The sequence below is a fragment of the Vombatus ursinus genome, unplaced genomic scaffold, assembly GCF_900497805.2.
Source record: "Vombatus ursinus unplaced genomic scaffold, bare-nosed wombat genome assembly UNPS02014807.1, whole genome shotgun sequence".
In the NCBI taxonomy this organism is placed as follows: Eukaryota; Metazoa; Chordata; class Mammalia; order Diprotodontia; family Vombatidae; genus Vombatus; species Vombatus ursinus.
Genome location: NW_020954585.1, coordinates 25,835,377 through 25,851,867, shown reverse-complemented (window position 1 = coordinate 25,851,867; position 16,491 = coordinate 25,835,377). Strand labels below are relative to the sequence as shown.

Here is a 16,491-nt window from a genome sequence, read left to right as displayed (position 1 = left end):
ACTGGACATTTTGATTATATGTCCTATAGGCATTTCAAAATCAACATATCCAAAGCAGAATTCATTATTTTTTCCCTCCAACCCACCTGTCTACTGAAATTCCCCATTATTGTCAAATGTACTGCCATCTTTCCAGTCACCTAGCTTTGCGATCTCAGTGTCATCTTTAACTCTTCACTTTCATTTGCTCTACATATCCAGTCAGTTGTCAAATATTGTAATTTTTGTCTCTACAGCATCTGTCAAATACATTTCCTTCTCTCCATTCACAGAACTACCATGCTAGTTCAGGCCCTCATCACCTCTCACAGGGACTAAAGAGAGATTTAGTCTCTCTACCTCAGACCTCTCCCCACTCCAATACATCCTCCACAAAGCCAATAAACTTATTTTCTTGAAGCAGCTTTGACCACTTCACTTCCCTATTCAATAAACTCCAGTAGTTCCCTATTGCCTTTGATCAAATATAAAGATGATAGATAGATAAATAGAAATAGAGACAGATAGATTAGCTAGATCGAAACAGAGACAGGCATAGATAGATAGATAGATATGAGCTAAGTGGAACTAGCAGTGGATAGAATGTAGGACTTAGAGTTAAGAAGATCTAAATTCAAATTCCACCTTAGACACTTATTAGCTAGATTTCCTTGGGTAAATCATTTAACTTTTCTCACCCCCAGTTTCTTTATCAGTAAAGTGGGGATAATAATAGCACCTATCTCACAGGGTTGTTGTGAGGATCAGCTAAGATATGTGAAATGCTTTGTAAACCTTAAAATGCTATCGAAATGCTAGACTTTGGTGTATGACTTTGGGATGCTATGGAAACACTGGGGCTTCCTTCCCTCCTCAGGACAGTTCATTAACAATCAGAAACAGGTTTCCCATGTGTTAGACTCTTCACTGCAAGCTGTAGCAGTATATGAATATGTCTATACATACAGACATATACACCCATGCACACAAACACACAACCACATACACACGTGCATGTTCACTGTTAGAACACAAGCTAGTTGAGGTCAGGGACGTATCCCTTATTTCTTTTCTTCAGACTTTAGCACAGTGCTTCACACATAGTAGACACTCTGGAAGTGCTTATTGATTAATTGATCTCTTTCCCACACCTTCTTCCACTTCACTCAGTTATTCAGGTTAAAGGCTACTCTATTAATTGCATCTGTACTTGTAATTATGTGTGATACAAGTGACCTCTTTTTCCAACTTCAGTCATGTCTAATTACCTGCTGTTGTTGGGCCCGCAGTAGTACCCAAGGAGACCAGACTTCAGGGTATCATTTAAGTCCCTTCTAATCAAGCAGAGCAAGGAAAATTTGTCATTTGCCCTTCTATTCCAGAGCAGCTGCTTAGAGATTACCAGGATTTTTTTTTTAAGCTTAATCTCACATCATCCTAATCTATAAGGGTAAGATTTGGGGGTTTCTCTTTTCACAGGCTGCTGGATTATCTCAATGGTCCTATCTCATCTACCTGATATCAGAAGGCAATTTGCCTGACTTCTCCACATTATTCCCTTCCTTCTCTACCTTGTTCTCCTTTCTAACCATTATTTTCTTCTCCTAAGATGGAAAACTATATTCTGCCACAGTGACTGACTTCCTTGCAATAGATGCAGTCATCTATAGGAGCCTTGGAGACAGCCCAACCCTGAGGACAGTCAAACATGACTCAAAATGGTTGAAAGGTGAGTAAACAACAAAAAGGAGGGTTGTAGGAAGGGAAAGGAGGGAAAAAATGCATGTCTAGTGGGAGACTTAAAGTCCTCACAGACAATAGTGTAGTTTCATTTTAGCAATAGCTTCTGACAGATAGGAAAGTGTAAATTGCCCCTTTTATCTCAGATGATTTATTTACCTCCATTTTTTTCCTTCCCATGAGTTACTAAAGGTGTTAACAAAACTACCAGTGTCAGTGTAATCAAATACATTACATTCATCTTCCTCTGCTTTAAACCCTCATTTTAGCATTCTATATGATAGGACCATCATATTTCACTGGTAGGTTGGCATAGGGGACAGAAGAGTGTGGGAGAATGAAGTAAAGGCTATGGAAGATTCACAGCTACATTAAGAAACGGGCATAGTCTATTCTGAAGTATTTGGTTAACAAAATAAAATTGTGGAAATTGTCAGAACTTATTTTATTCTCATTGCAGTGTAGGATTGCTTTTGACTTTTCATAATGTGTATATGCAAGTACCTTATGTGATTGTCAACATTTATATTTATAAGGTCATTAGAATTAATGGTTACCAAATATCTAATGGTTCTACGTATTTAATTAACATGTGGACTTTGGCATAAATTGCAAGTTCTTTTTTTTTTCCTGTATCATCTATTCCCAACCAAAGTGTCTCTTTGTTCACAGAACCATATTTTGTACAAGCAGTGGATTATGGTGACTATATCTACTTCTTCTTTAGGGAAATTGCAGTGGAATACAACAGCATGGGAAAGGTAAGTGAGGAGAATGTAGCCTCCTTTGTAATACCCTGGGGAATCCACTTCAGGAGCAATGTTGTTATGAATGACCTTGCAATGAGAGTCATAAATCATATTGACAGGGTCATCATTTTGAGAAGGTCCTGCTGCTGAGGCCAACATTTGGTCAGAGTGAAACATCATGCTTTCTCAATATTCACTCCATGATTTGAAGGCATATTAAACTATTTCTACAAAAAAAAAAATGTAACCCACACAGATTTGTTTAATTCCAAGAATAGCTTCAAGTAGTTAAAAAAAAAAAAACCCTGACTTTCAAGTGTAATAGGGAGTCCAGGATAAAGAGAGTAAGCAAAGGAAGGCTTTGGCTTTTCCTTTTTTGTCTTAAGAGTATTGGATGAAAACAGTTGGGCACAATGGCTTTCCAGATAAACATAATGAAATGATTCAGGTCACCAAGGGTGGAGGGCATAAATAAAAAACCAGCTAAATCTGAAGCCTTTTAAGGAGTAGAGATAGGAGGCACAGAGGCAGCCAGTGTGGGTTGCAGGGATATTTAATGTAAAATGTGCCTTTGTTGGAGGAAATAGAAAGTTAAGCAGCCATCCATATGGAAATGAGTTAATGTGGCTGACAACTGATCTCTTGAAGGATTTATGTATTAAATGCCACAGCCTTATCTTTTATAGCACACTCTTCCAAAGCTGAGTTTTCCAGTTTGTTATTTTCCACAGCTTATAGAAACACGGGATTAAATTAAGTGCCTTGTTCCAGCCCAATTTTAAAGAAAAGCAGAATTCTACTAAGGTCCTCCCTCTCACAGTCCAAGTGTGTTCACCCTCCCCTTGTGCTTTGCCTGTTTTAGGTAGTTTTTCCAAGAGTCGCTCAGGTTTGCAAGAATGACATGGGAGGATCACAAAGAGTTCTGGAAAAACAGTGGACTTCCTTTCTCAAGGCTCGTTTGAACTGCTCAGTTCCTGGTGATTCGCATTTTTATTTCAACATACTGCAGGCAGTTACAGATGTTATCCATATTAATGGCCGTGATGTTGTCCTAGCAACCTTCTCCACACCTTATAACAGGTAACTATGCATTGGCTGCTGACCTTATCTTGTTTTTATTTCTGCCCTTTCCAGTGAGGTTTCTCTTAAAATGTACCACATTAGCAACCATAAGGGAAAAAATATTCATTTATGAGCATCTAAAAAGCAGGTAATATCCAGTTTTCATCAATAAATTCTGTAATTTATAAGCACACATTAGATAGGGGGGGGCTTTAAGAAAGGAATTAGACGCTGCTCTATTTTCGTGCTTTCAATTTAATCTTTGTCCCCTGTGCTTTTGTCTATCTCTTAAGGAGATGGTGACTAGCATTTAAAGAGATAATTGGCACCAATACAACAGCTATTTGCCATTTTTTTTAAGCCTCTCTGAACATTATGGAGACTAGTGTATTTGGCCACAGATTGCTCTGTAGTGCCTCTCCTCTGTGTATTATAACAAAGGACTTTTATATGAAAATGGCAGCCTGGTCACTTACATATTCATCTTTTCAAGCAGCTTATTTCTGAAGCAGACACAGATTATAGGCACTTGGGTGTGACCCTATAGTTAGTTGCCTTGGAGCTGGCCTCATAAAGGGGATATGATCTCAGGTGAGGAATAAGCAGTGGAAGTTGATGAATGAAGGGAGTGAGAGACTTGTCATACTGACTCTAGCATTAATTAACAAGAGATAAAAGAGGGGGGACAGAGGAGAAGGTAAATTATCTGGAGGTCACATTCTTTCCCCATAAAATGCTTTAAAATGTGGGTTGGTGACTGAAACACTAGAACATCAGTACTATATTTTAGAATATAATTTGAGAGAAGTCAAACACATCTTACATGCTTTCCAAGGATATTTAGTTACTGAAGTATAAAATGATCCTCAGTAAAAGACAGTTTTGCTTGCAAAGCTATCCTTTAGAATGGACCTCAAGGACAATTTTAGAGCCGGAGATCAAGATATTATGAATTTAATTTATGTATCTAGAACATTCTATTCAAGAATTTCAACAATATTAAATCTAATTTTTCTCTTTTCAAATCAGGAAATTAAGGGATAGAAAATAAATAACTTGATGAATAACCCTACCAAAAGTAAAGTAAAAATGTCAGAAAAATAAACTTGGTATTGTTGGAAATAACGTCTGGTGCTCAAATAGGCACAGTAAGTTAGACAGACTCAGGATGAGTGAAGCAACTGAAACCTTTAATACGCGTCAGGAAGCGGACGTGGAACTCGAGATAAGCACATGCACACTACACAAGCAAGAGCAAACCTTGTGTGCCTATTCCCTGTGGCAAGTCCCTCCTAGCTGACTTTCATAGGTAGATGTCAGCACAGGGCACAGACTTCCGCAAACGCCCATCACATGTTCCCCTGGGTATGTTTCTACCCCCTTCTTCATCCATCGCATGTTTAGAAAACGGCATCTTAACCCTGCCTGGAAGTGAGAAGCTAGCATTCATGAGCCTATTAAGCATGCGCACTCTAAGCAGAGCTTAACCTTTATCCTACCTCCAGCCTCTTTAATCAAGCAACAAGTTTCACCCAATTTTAGCTGGTTCTTGAAGCTCCTCACCCAGAGCTACTTTCCTCTCAATTTCCTTATATGGAAATACAACTGTTTCTTACTTCTCCCAGTATGAGGATTCCTGATTATGAATTTCTATCCTGACATATATATCCTTCAAAGGCTAACAGAAGCACAGCACTTCTATGTAAAAAGTGGTTGTGGTTCTGGGCCTATTTATAAGAGCAGAATATATGAAAGACTATAAGCTTAGCTCTGTGTAGCACTTATGGTGTTCTAAGGACAATACCATCCTCTAAATGTGTAGTGTCATGGATTTGAAGCCAGAAGACTGGAGGTTAGTCCAGCTAGCTCTTTTCTAGCTGTGTGACCCTGAGTGAGTCACTTCCCCTCACTAGGCCATTTTTGTTGCTGTTGTTGTTAAAAAAAAAAAAGTCTGTAAAATTAAGGGGATGAATAAGGTCCCTTCTAGTGATAACTTCTTGTGATTCTATTGAATGTTACTTATTTCAAGAGATATTTGGAACACTTAGAGAAATCCTAAAGGATGATGCTGTAGGACAATTGCTCCAGTTCTGTGATGATGAAATAACAGGTAAAAGTTTCTATGAAGAAATTTTGACAAATTGAGTTCAGCCTTGAACAAATTAAAAAGATGATATGAAAAGAACAAGTTAAAAGATGCTATATCTTTTGGTTCTATAGAGGGAGAACAGAGACCAACTACTTTCCAGTGTGCAGACATGAACTAATGGATTCACATTATAGAATGAATTTTTCTGTTGGAGATCAAGAAGTATTTCTTCTCTGAAAGGATTGTTAGTATAATCAGTAGGTGTCGCTGTAGAGCAAAGTTGACTGGGAAGGTCTTTTTTTACTTTCACCCCCTGCAGTATTGTGGGGAGTTGAGTTCTCCCAGATCACAGCTTTATCATCCCAGTACTTGGCCCAAAGGGTGGGACCGTACCTTTGGTCCACATCTCCACTCCACCTTTCCTCTTCTGTCTAAGACCAGAGGTTTGCATATGGGTCTAGGTCTAGGTCTAAAGTAGCAAATACTCCTTCCCTAGCCTAGAGGCAAAAGAGCCTTGTTGTCTACTTTCTCAGCTATTTTAGGGAGCTTATGAATATAACTTATTAATAAAAAGCATCACCATAAGATCCTCTCAAACTGTCCCAGATCCCCTAGGTCAAACTCAAATCTGACCATCAGATCTGTTCTTTAACTCTGTAAGTTACAATTAGTCACTGGGATTCTTCTTTTCCCTTTCCCTACACCAAATACATATACAGACATGGAGTATAAAGTATTCTTAATTGATCATGGATTTTATTTAAAGCAAAACGAGGATAAGGAAACAGCTTAATGGGCTAACATGAAAAAAAGACATAATAGCTCCTATTAGCAAGCATGTATTGGGAAAGGAAAGCTGGAAAAAATAAAGCCTTTCTGAAGTTTTCCCCACTTCTTAAGTAACTGGGGTGTCATTAAAGGGACCAGCATATCTTACAAGTTTTAGCCTGAGTTCTTTGTTCTGAGTTCATAAAGCGGAGCTTGCCCTGAGGCTAGCCTCAGTCCCCAGTTCTGGAACATAATACAACAGGACAGCTGCAGGGACCCAATCCACATGGCCCTGTTGCTGCTTTTCCTCTCTCCTCTCTAGCCCATCTGTCTCCAGCAGGCATACTCCCTCTCTTCAGCTCCTTGACAGACTCCTCCTAAAGCTCCTATTGCCACAGGAAGTCCATCTTTCTAGCTCAAAGATTCTGATAGTTCTAGTCTCTTTCAGGGTAAGAAATGATTTGAATGGTGAATGACCTCTCTCTGGGACTGCATATTTCAAAATTCCCAGTAAGGGCTAAGATCCTTACTCTACTGGCAGGGCAACTAATTTGTACATAACCGAATAACTTATTACATTCAACAGTGGAATGGGAAGACTGGAATCTCAAGCCCATGATTTTTTATTTATTTTTTTTAATAAATAGGAACATATCTGTGTAACATTGTTTTAAGGATAGTCCTGTCTGGACTCAGGAACCCAGGCTAGTACCCTTTGTAGCAGCCTTTCAGTCTGACCATTTCATGGCTACTTTGCCACCAGTATACAGTAATAGGCTTTTGGGTACTGTAGAACCCCATATAAGGTATTTTTTCTAAAATATCTTCTCAAAAATTTATCAGTTCTTTCTCTGGATGCAAATAGCATCTTCCTTTTTAGGTCCTTTGTAGTTGATTTGGGTATTTATATATGTATGTATGTATATACACACAAACTTCATGCCCATTTTCCTGTGTACCCCTTTCTACATCCTAAAAAGCGACATTTGTTCAATCCAATTAAAAAAACTACACATATGACTTCCCAGTTTAAATATACCCAGTCTCTTTTCCAGATCCAAATGTGACTTTTTTTATTATGGTTTGGCAACTACCTAAGGAGTTTCTAGTTATTTTTAAGAGATATGAAATTCTCAAAGCAAAATTTATTTTAATTCACAAAATAAAGATAAGCCATATAGCACTTTTATCACTAGGAGATATGGAAGGATAAGGTTAGAGACGGAATCTCTGATTTCACTGGTATAGGAAACTCCTGAGTGAGGAAACTCCCACTTGTAGTTCAGGTTGGCACCTTCTCTGCAATTTATAGTACTAGAGAATTGCCTAGATCACCAAGAAATTAAGTAATCTGCTCAAGGTCACACAGCCTGTATGTGTCAAAGGTGACCCTCAAATTCTGGTCTTTCTGGCTTGGAGACTCACTCTCTACTTGCTATGGTATGTTGCCTCTGATGAAAGGAATATAGAAAAAGAAAAGTTTTTTATAAATGATTCCAATTCTAGAATGTTTAAGGGAATCCCTGTCTTAGATATGCAAATTGATGAAAAGACATTGATCACTTTTTAAAATTCAGGATTTTATATTTTATCTACTTTTCTCCTCTTGTATAAAAGCTACTTAAAACACCATATTCTTTTTATTTATATTATTAACATGTTAATAATTGTATTAGGAAATTAAGAGGGCATAAAATCCTCGTCATCACTTGTGAAATCTTTTCCATATCATTTCAGCATATGTAACATACCAAAATTGGTTTTCTCAGCTCTTTGATAACGTTCCCACACGTCAAAGGGCTAGTGCCCCGAGTCTTTAGTTGATGCGGGAGTATAATAGTTCACTACCTAAAAGCCTGATTAAAACCTTCAGCCAGATGGTGCCTACTATTTACTTGATCAAAATGGTCTAGCTACCTTCAGACAAACATGAGTTTATGTGCAAACAATAAACAGAGATGAATGAATAATTCATGTATTCCCACCACTGAAGAAGAAAAATCTCTAAGTCCTCCCAAAAGTATCTTGCAAAGATGTAATTATAGGTAGAGATTATTATCATCATTATTATTTAGCATTTATATAGTACTTTGTATTTGCATAGTGCTTTGTAGTAGCTTATATGGTTGTTATTTAGTCTTATGCAGATAAACAGAAAGTCAAAATTTAAATTTACAGCATCTGATTTAAAATGTTTTTACATTTGAATCCTCGAGCACCAGAATGGAGCATTCGTTGGTTCTTGGAGATAGGCAGTTATTCAAAAGTATACCCAAATAAGCAGGAAAGTAATGGTCAGTCCCAATGATTGACAAATACTTTAGCTGCATGGATATTTGACATGCAGAACACTCTCTAGAGGTTGAATTCTGTGGGTTATTGATTGGCAATTAATATCTAGGAATAGAAAAATTTTTAAATAGCCAACTGGTAGATGGCCCCCCCTTATGCTTGAATGGTATGAGGCTCAAAGGATATAAAAATATATGAATGTCTCAAAGGACAGTGAGGGGTAGGAAGAAAGAAGAGATATTTCCACCTTTGACTTTATTGTAATTAACTCAGGACATTGATAGAAATCTCAGCAGGAGAAAATTCTCCTGCTAGAAACCCTTGCATTAAGTAACCTCTTCCAATCAAAAACCCCAAATTAGAAAGTTTAATACTGGACAACCTGTGACAGGAAAATTTCTAAGAGCATGTTTTTCAAGTCAAAATTGTATTTATCACTACTGTACAGGTAACACTTTCTGTGAAATGCTATGTTACAGCATCCCTGGGTCTGCAGTCTGTGCCTATGACATGGTTGATATTGCCAATGTTTTCACTGGGAGGTTCAAAGAACAGAAATCTCCAGATTCCACGTGGACACCAGTTCCTGATGAGCGGGTTCCCAAGCCCAGGTACATCCCTCTCTAGTACAATTTTATGTAGATAGAAATGCTGATATTTTGCATTTACAGAACAGATATTCTGCTAGCAATGTGCTAATCCATTTTGTGTTGGAAATGTAAAATATAGATTACAATGAAGTCTAAAAATAGATTCCTGTAGAGAACACTTGCTATGTTTAGACATGAGGTTGTCACCTTCTATCACTTTAACCTTAAACTAAAGAATAGTCACTTGCTAACACTTTGCTTAACTTCCTAAAGCTGGACTGAGCTCATGCTGGAAGAGACCTCACAGGTCATTTACTCCAACTCTCCTCATTGTACAGGTCAAAGAGGTTAAGGCACCCATCATGTTAGCTACAAAACCAGATCTACCAGCTCTCCACTTGGTGATCAGAACAACAGAGATTTAGAGCTAGAAGAGACCTTAGATGTTATCTAGTTCAACTCTTTCCTTATTTTACAGATGAGGTAGCCATAGCCTAAAAAGGTAAGATCATAGAGGTAGTAAGGGGCAGAGCTTTGGCTGAAATTTTGAGGTCCTCTGACTCCAAATTAAGCACTTTTCCTACCATACTATAGTGATATCACTGACATTTTCAGTGCAGTCCAAATGGAAAAGAGATTCCCTAGAGATGATGGGGTTCTCCAGTTGCTCCCATTTGCAGATGATTTCAAGCCATGATGTAACATTATATTTTTAAAACAATTTTTGCTTTTCAATATTTAATGAAGTGCCAAATAGAAATGTTGCACCTTCCCTTCAAAGCCCTGGTTAGTAAAATTGACCGTGGGATATTCCTGGTCCATTTCAAATGGGGAGATCTCAGACCCCAAGGTCTTTGCTTTAGCACAATTAAACTCCTACACCAATACAAGAATAAGTTTCCTAAAGAATCTCCAGATCAGAGATGGCTTTGGAAGTCCCTAGGCCTAGCTAGTCTGTAGTATAATCCCCAGACTTGGAAATGGACTTATCTCTGCTGGCAGAACCAATGTCCATAGGATCATAGAATCACAGATACAGAGCTAGAAAAAACCTTAGAGGTCATTGAGTCCAACTTTGTCATTTTACAGGTGAGAAGGCTGAGGCTCAGAGAGGTCCAGGTCACATAGCTAGCAAATATCTGAGGCAGAATTTGAACCTAGGTTTTCCGGATTCCATGTCCAACAGTCAATTCACAATACTATGCTGCCTCCCAGAATTCATTTTTCTAAAGGAAACATAACTATACGAGGCAATTGAATATAACCCATTGTTTTTAATGGGAAGGTATTGGGGTGAGGGGAGAAAGATTGTTTCTTGGGAAGTGATTTGTCAAAAGAAGATGTATTCTTTTGTTAATTTTTAAAAATTGAGGAAGATTTCAGTTTAACATAGCAATGTGATATGTTGAAAAGGACCCCACTTGAGCTCCAGAAAATATCTTACAAGGGCTCCAGATATATAAATGATAAAGAAAATCAAAGAAACAGAACTAAGATCATCTGTTCCAATCAGAACTCAACAAAAAGATGGCCAGAAGCTGGCAAAGGTCAGTAGAGTTGTCTGACCAGAGAAACCAGTGTGAATTCCAGGAAATGAGTGGGAAGCCAATGAAGGATAAGAAAGGGCCTGTACCAGGGAAACCAATACAAGCTCCTAAAAGTTATCCTGTGCTCCTAATAGGATAGGTCACAACCCAATCCAAGCTCTAGTTCATGGGAGCCTGAAGCCACATTCCAGACCCAACCTGTCAGAACAGAAACAGGTTATAGAGCCAGCCTCCCAGATTATGCACTGGCTGTTGCAGTAGGAGATAAGGTCAACTCAGAACAAGGATACCCCCGATTGAGGGGTTTTGTGTAGGAGGTCTAAGATCAGTGAATATTAATTCAGTATGTGGCTGGTCAGGGCCGTAGCAAGGGACAGAACCAACATGCAAGAGTTGGAGAAGCAAAAGCAAACCTAAACCAGCCAAAGCCACAACCAATAGCGTTCAGCCAGGAGATGTATAGATGTACGTATACATGTGTGTATATATATTTCAACCAATCCAAGAGTACTAGAGGGGACTGACTTTATGTGACTGAAGTTGAAAATGTGAGTAGAAGAAAACATCAAATATAATGAAGAAATATCATGGGATAAGAGAAGCCCAAGAGGTAAACTTAGAAAAAAAGTGTAACAATTACTACAAGCAGAATCTCACAGAAAAAAAAAGTGCTATCAAAATGACAGAAGAGATAAAAATGAAATTAGAATTTGGGAGAAGAAATAGCTTTGAATAAAATATAGAAAGTTACTAGATTTCCTGAAAGATAAGTTGGACCAGTGAGGACTTAAAGCTTCATTGAGATGATTATAAATAGTTAAACAAAGTCAAAAGATTGAAAAATAGAAGAATATCTAAGGTATCTACTATTAAAAAAAAAGATTGACTGGAAAACAGGTTGAAAGGTAACATAAGAATTATCAGACTATCCCCAAAACATGAGCAAACAATAAACCTGAACACCGTATTTCAAGAAATCATAAAACTTCCCAGATCTGTTAGAACTAGAGGGCAAAACAGAAAAATTCACTGATCGCATCCTAAAAGGAACCCCAAACTAAAAACACCAAGCACAGTCAAAAACAGTCAAGACAATGCTTTAACTATAGTAAAGGAGAGAAAATTTTGGAATATAATATCGCAATAGGCAAAGGATAAAAGCTTACAACCAAGAGTAACTTGCCTGTAAATTCAGTTTAATTCCACAAGCGAAATTATAAACCTTTGTCAAAATAGAAGACTTTCAAGCTTTTATGATGAAAAACAGGCAGCTAAGTACCTATAAGGGTAAATACATTTTGGCAAACAGTGATGAAGTGTGTACATCCTAATGGAGGAGAAGAGAAAAACATTTATTAAGAATCCTTTTGCCTTTGAAGGTAACAGAGATATTTTAGTAAGATAAAATTGGGTTTTATTTTGTTCTGTTTGGGGATTTTAAGAGAGGAGAGAAAAGGGAGGGGGAAAAGAAATGTGCTAGAGAAGAAATGAAAAATTAAGAGGAAGATGTTACTATTTTTCATAATTGAGATATTTAAGAAATGTAAGAAGTAGAGGTAGTAAATATCTCATGAACTCTACCTGGAACCTGACAGAGAGAGAAAAAGAGACAGAGAGAGAGAGAGAGAGAGAGAGAGAGTACTTGGCATAAAAATATATTACATTGAACCAGGAAATAAGCAAGAACAAAGAAGATAAAGGGGTATAAGAGAGAAAGTAGAGTTATAAGGAAATAGTCAAAAGCAAAACAAGCAAGCTTCAGAAGATTTATCATAAAAAAATTTAAAAAAGAAAAAAACAAAGTAGAAAGACAAGTGTTTTTAGGCTAGGCTTGGAGAAGAAAGGAAAAATGGGAATAGAAATGGAACACCTCGATTATAAATTGTTAGAATTGATCAGATTCGTTCTCTTTCTCCACCTCCTTCTTTATGAAGAGGGTTTTGGGAGGTGCAAGAAAGAAAAAGCTCAAGAGATTATAATGGAGTGAAATACACAATTAATGGTTATTACCATGAACTTGAATGGGATAAGCTTATCCACAAAGTGGAGGGCATCAGAATGAATTTAAAAGCAGAATCCATAATATGTTGTCTATAAGAAATGTATTTGAAAAATAAAGATTCATACAGAGTTAAAACATGGAGCTAACAGAACTGTTTATGTTTCAGGCAAAATGTTTGAAAGACAGGGAGGCTATAAGTGTGCAGGCTGTGCATTGTTAGTTGGACTGTGAAGTAGTCCAGTCATTCTATAAAGCAATTTGGAAGTATACCCCCAAAGTTAGTAAAACATGCATATCCTTTGACCCAGAAATATCTCTACCAGATTTATGTGCTAAAAAGAGTAAAGAGGGAAATGACTTGTATATACACCAATACTTACAGTAATACTTTTTCTTGTAGCAAAGAACCAAAAACTCCATTATTTGGGGAGTGGATGAACAAGTTACAGAATATGAATGTATAAAAAAATTGCACCATAAGTAATGACAAAATAAAAAGACTGACTTAGAAAATTGTTAGGACTCATATGAATTGATTCAGGGTGAAGTGAGGAAGAGATTTAGGATTAAACTCATACTATGATTATAATATTTTAAAAGAATACAGCTATAAAAGACTTCAGAACCATAATCAATGTAATGACTAATCTTGGCTCTAGAAGACTGATGATTTATCATACTTTCCATCTTTTGGTAGAGAGGTGGTACACTAGAGTTGTAGGAAGAGATATACATTTTCAGAAATGGGAAGCATGTGTAGTTGTTTTGTATGACTATACATACTTGATACAAGAAAGGACATTTGTGAGTAGGGGAGAATTGGGGTGAAGTGAGAAGGTAGTGATAGTGATTCCTAAGAAAAGGAAAAAAGAAACATCGATGAATAATTTTTTAAACCACCCTAAAGAAAGCAGAAGGAAGTTCCAAAATGGACGCAAAGGCAGGACAATGTTTTAACTACCGTGTTAAGTTTGAAATATACCTTGGGGGAGGGAGGGTGGGAACCCAAGCTGTTTACACTGAAGATTCATGACTTCCTTTTTTCCTATTGTTCTTTATATAGAAAAAAAAAGTTTGTTGATGTTTGTCAAGTCCATGATAATAAGAAATTAAAACGCAGGAGGGAGAGAGGTTTAGACACAATCTAGACCTCATTAACTAAAGCTACAGCTGAGACTTGAACAAGTTGAATTCATGCAAAACTCTTTAGCAAAATCTGATTTGTGAGGGTTGCTATGCCTGGGATTGCAGCCTCCCCCAACCCCCTCTCCTGCCCAGTTCAGCAGGCATCTCAGTAAGATTTATCTGGAAAGTGTAATATGCCTTATATGATTGTTCAGTTGCAGCAGACTAACTGGGAATTCACGCTGAGAGTACCTCTTAAGGATGCAAAAGACTTGTAAATAACTTACTGATTGATTGAAGGCACTACTTCGGATTAGCTATTTTCCAGACAACCAAGAGGTTGAGTCAATTCAGGGAGATGCTCTAACATAATAATAATCCTACAGCATTCGCTTCTTTAAAGATAACCTTTGAAGTTTTAATGTGTCCAAGTGGTGTGTTCACACTGATCCTTCCACATATTCTTGCTCAATTCCCCCTGTAATCATTAGCAAGTATTTGCAAGCCTGATCTGGGTTAGGAGCGCAACCTGTGGTCATCGAAAAAGTGAAACTCAATGGTCCAGGCTGAACTTAGCAACTATAATACCACACCCATGAGAGCTTATCAGAAACTTTGTACCAGAAAGTGCTTGTTTCCTGTTATGGACAGGATGTCCCATGATTTCTAACATAACAAAATTTATTGAAAGCCAAGCAGATTTTTATTCTTCTTGCTCCCAAACCAAATTATTTCTTAATTAGAGAGCTTTTGTGATTCTTTCATGCCCACGGTATTATTGTGTTGTTAGCTTTTGACACCTGTCTACAAAAAAAAATAAGGCAACCAAATTTAATGTGATTTCTTGATACTGGGGATGATTCCATTGAGGCTGACTGATATGAACCCTTGGCTAGATTTTAAATGGCTTTGTTTCTCATTATTGAAAGACTCTACTCACTTTCCCCCATCTCGAACAGTAAAAGTTGGAACTGATAATCATCAATATGATAATGAGCAAACATATAGTTAAACCTCTGGGAGTGAGAAGTATCTGTCCTAAGGAATATACAGATGTGTGGACCCTGGATTTGTTCATTTGTTATAAGCACTATCATCTGCTTACTGAGATTTATTTTTACTTCTGGTAGTAAGCCAAATTATTCCCAACCTGGGAAGAACTGAATCCTAGACTTCTACTAAAGAATGAACAAGCCCATAGTAAATTTAAGCATACTTTATTTGGTGGCATTATGCATTGGTCAGCTTCCTTTCCCCAGCCTGTGGTACATTGCTGTCTAATGCTTGGTGCTTAGAGAGGCAATTCATGCAGAGAATTTGCCATAAGATACTAAATAAGCTCTATTTTTCCTTCCTTTCTGCTTGCTTTTAGACCAGGTTGCTGTGCTGGTTCAGCATCATTAGAAAAATATGGAAGCTCCAATGAGTTTCCTGATGATACATTAAACTTCATTAAGACACATCCTCTTATGGATGAAGCAGTACCTTCAATTATCAATAGGCCATGGTTTTTGAGAACGATGGTCAGGTAAGTGTCATGCAGATCATAGTTGAGCCTTTTCTCCCTCACTAACATTGCAAAAGACTATATTCCTAAAACATGCTTTGAAATTCCACCAACTTCTCTTGTATTAGGCATAGATCTAGCTACAAATGACGGTAGAATTGAGTAGAAACTACCAAACCTCCATTATTAACTTTTCAGGTACGAAGAGTTCCAATATTTTCAGAATTGCTCAATACAAGCTAGCTCTTAGAGGGAATGCAAAGAGTTTTTCTTTAGGTCACCACTAAATTAAATCTGTAAAAAACAAAACAGGAGTAGGGATAGGGGTAGGGTTAGGGGTAGAGTAGAGACTGGACATATGGTTTCATTAGTAGAGGGAACTCCTTGACGAAGAGACTACCTCTAACAATGCAGATGGACACCTTTCCTTCAACTTCTTATAGTCTTGGAGTTGCTTAGAATATGTTCCCAACATATGGAACTATCAATCAGAATATATTCTGCATACATATGCCTATGCACATATGCATATACATATGCATATATGTTTTCATACATGTGTTGGAGGAAAGAATTCTACTCCTAATCCTCATCCAGAAATGAAGTGACAATAAGAGAAATAGTTATATAATGATAATTAAGTTATACCCCCATATTTATTTTAAGGTAATGTCTGAACATTGTAAGAGGTTTCTAAAGTGCCACCTGAAAATGGTAGTCCTCCAGACAAAAAAAAAGTTTGCCTCTATCAAGGAGTGACCTAAAGTATTCACAGATGGGAGTGAGGTTTCAAGGCTGCCAAAAAAAAAATTTAAAAAAAAGCTGACTCTTCAACCCTACACCTATAAGGTAGTAATGATCATACATAGCCTACATAAAGACCCATTTTGTCAACTCTTCTTGCCTGTCCTATGTAACTCTCAATAGAAAACTGATGCATAGTAGCTATTGTTTCCTAACTGAAAATGCTGGCTAGAGAAAAGATGCCCATTACTGCTTTTCCCTGGCATCTATGTGCCTTCCTATTCAGCCACCTGAGCT

The 16,491-nt window shown here is 37.4% G+C and overlaps 1 protein-coding gene across 2 annotated transcripts in view; it reads left to right on the top strand.

Moving 5' to 3' along the window:
* Nucleotides 1–16,491, top strand: part of SEMA6A (semaphorin 6A) — a 175,324-nt gene that overhangs the window by 116,507 nt on the left and 42,326 nt on the right. For both annotated transcript variants that reach the window (XM_027874735.1, XM_027874734.1), the window contains exons 8-12: nucleotides 1,589–1,708; nucleotides 2,392–2,480; nucleotides 3,331–3,548; nucleotides 9,159–9,290; nucleotides 15,316–15,471. In XM_027874735.1, the coding sequence (XP_027730536.1) occupies nucleotides 1,589–1,708; nucleotides 2,392–2,480; nucleotides 3,331–3,548; nucleotides 9,159–9,290; nucleotides 15,316–15,471 (715 nt within the window). The remainder of the gene's footprint in view (nucleotides 1–1,588; nucleotides 1,709–2,391; nucleotides 2,481–3,330; nucleotides 3,549–9,158; nucleotides 9,291–15,315; nucleotides 15,472–16,491) is intronic.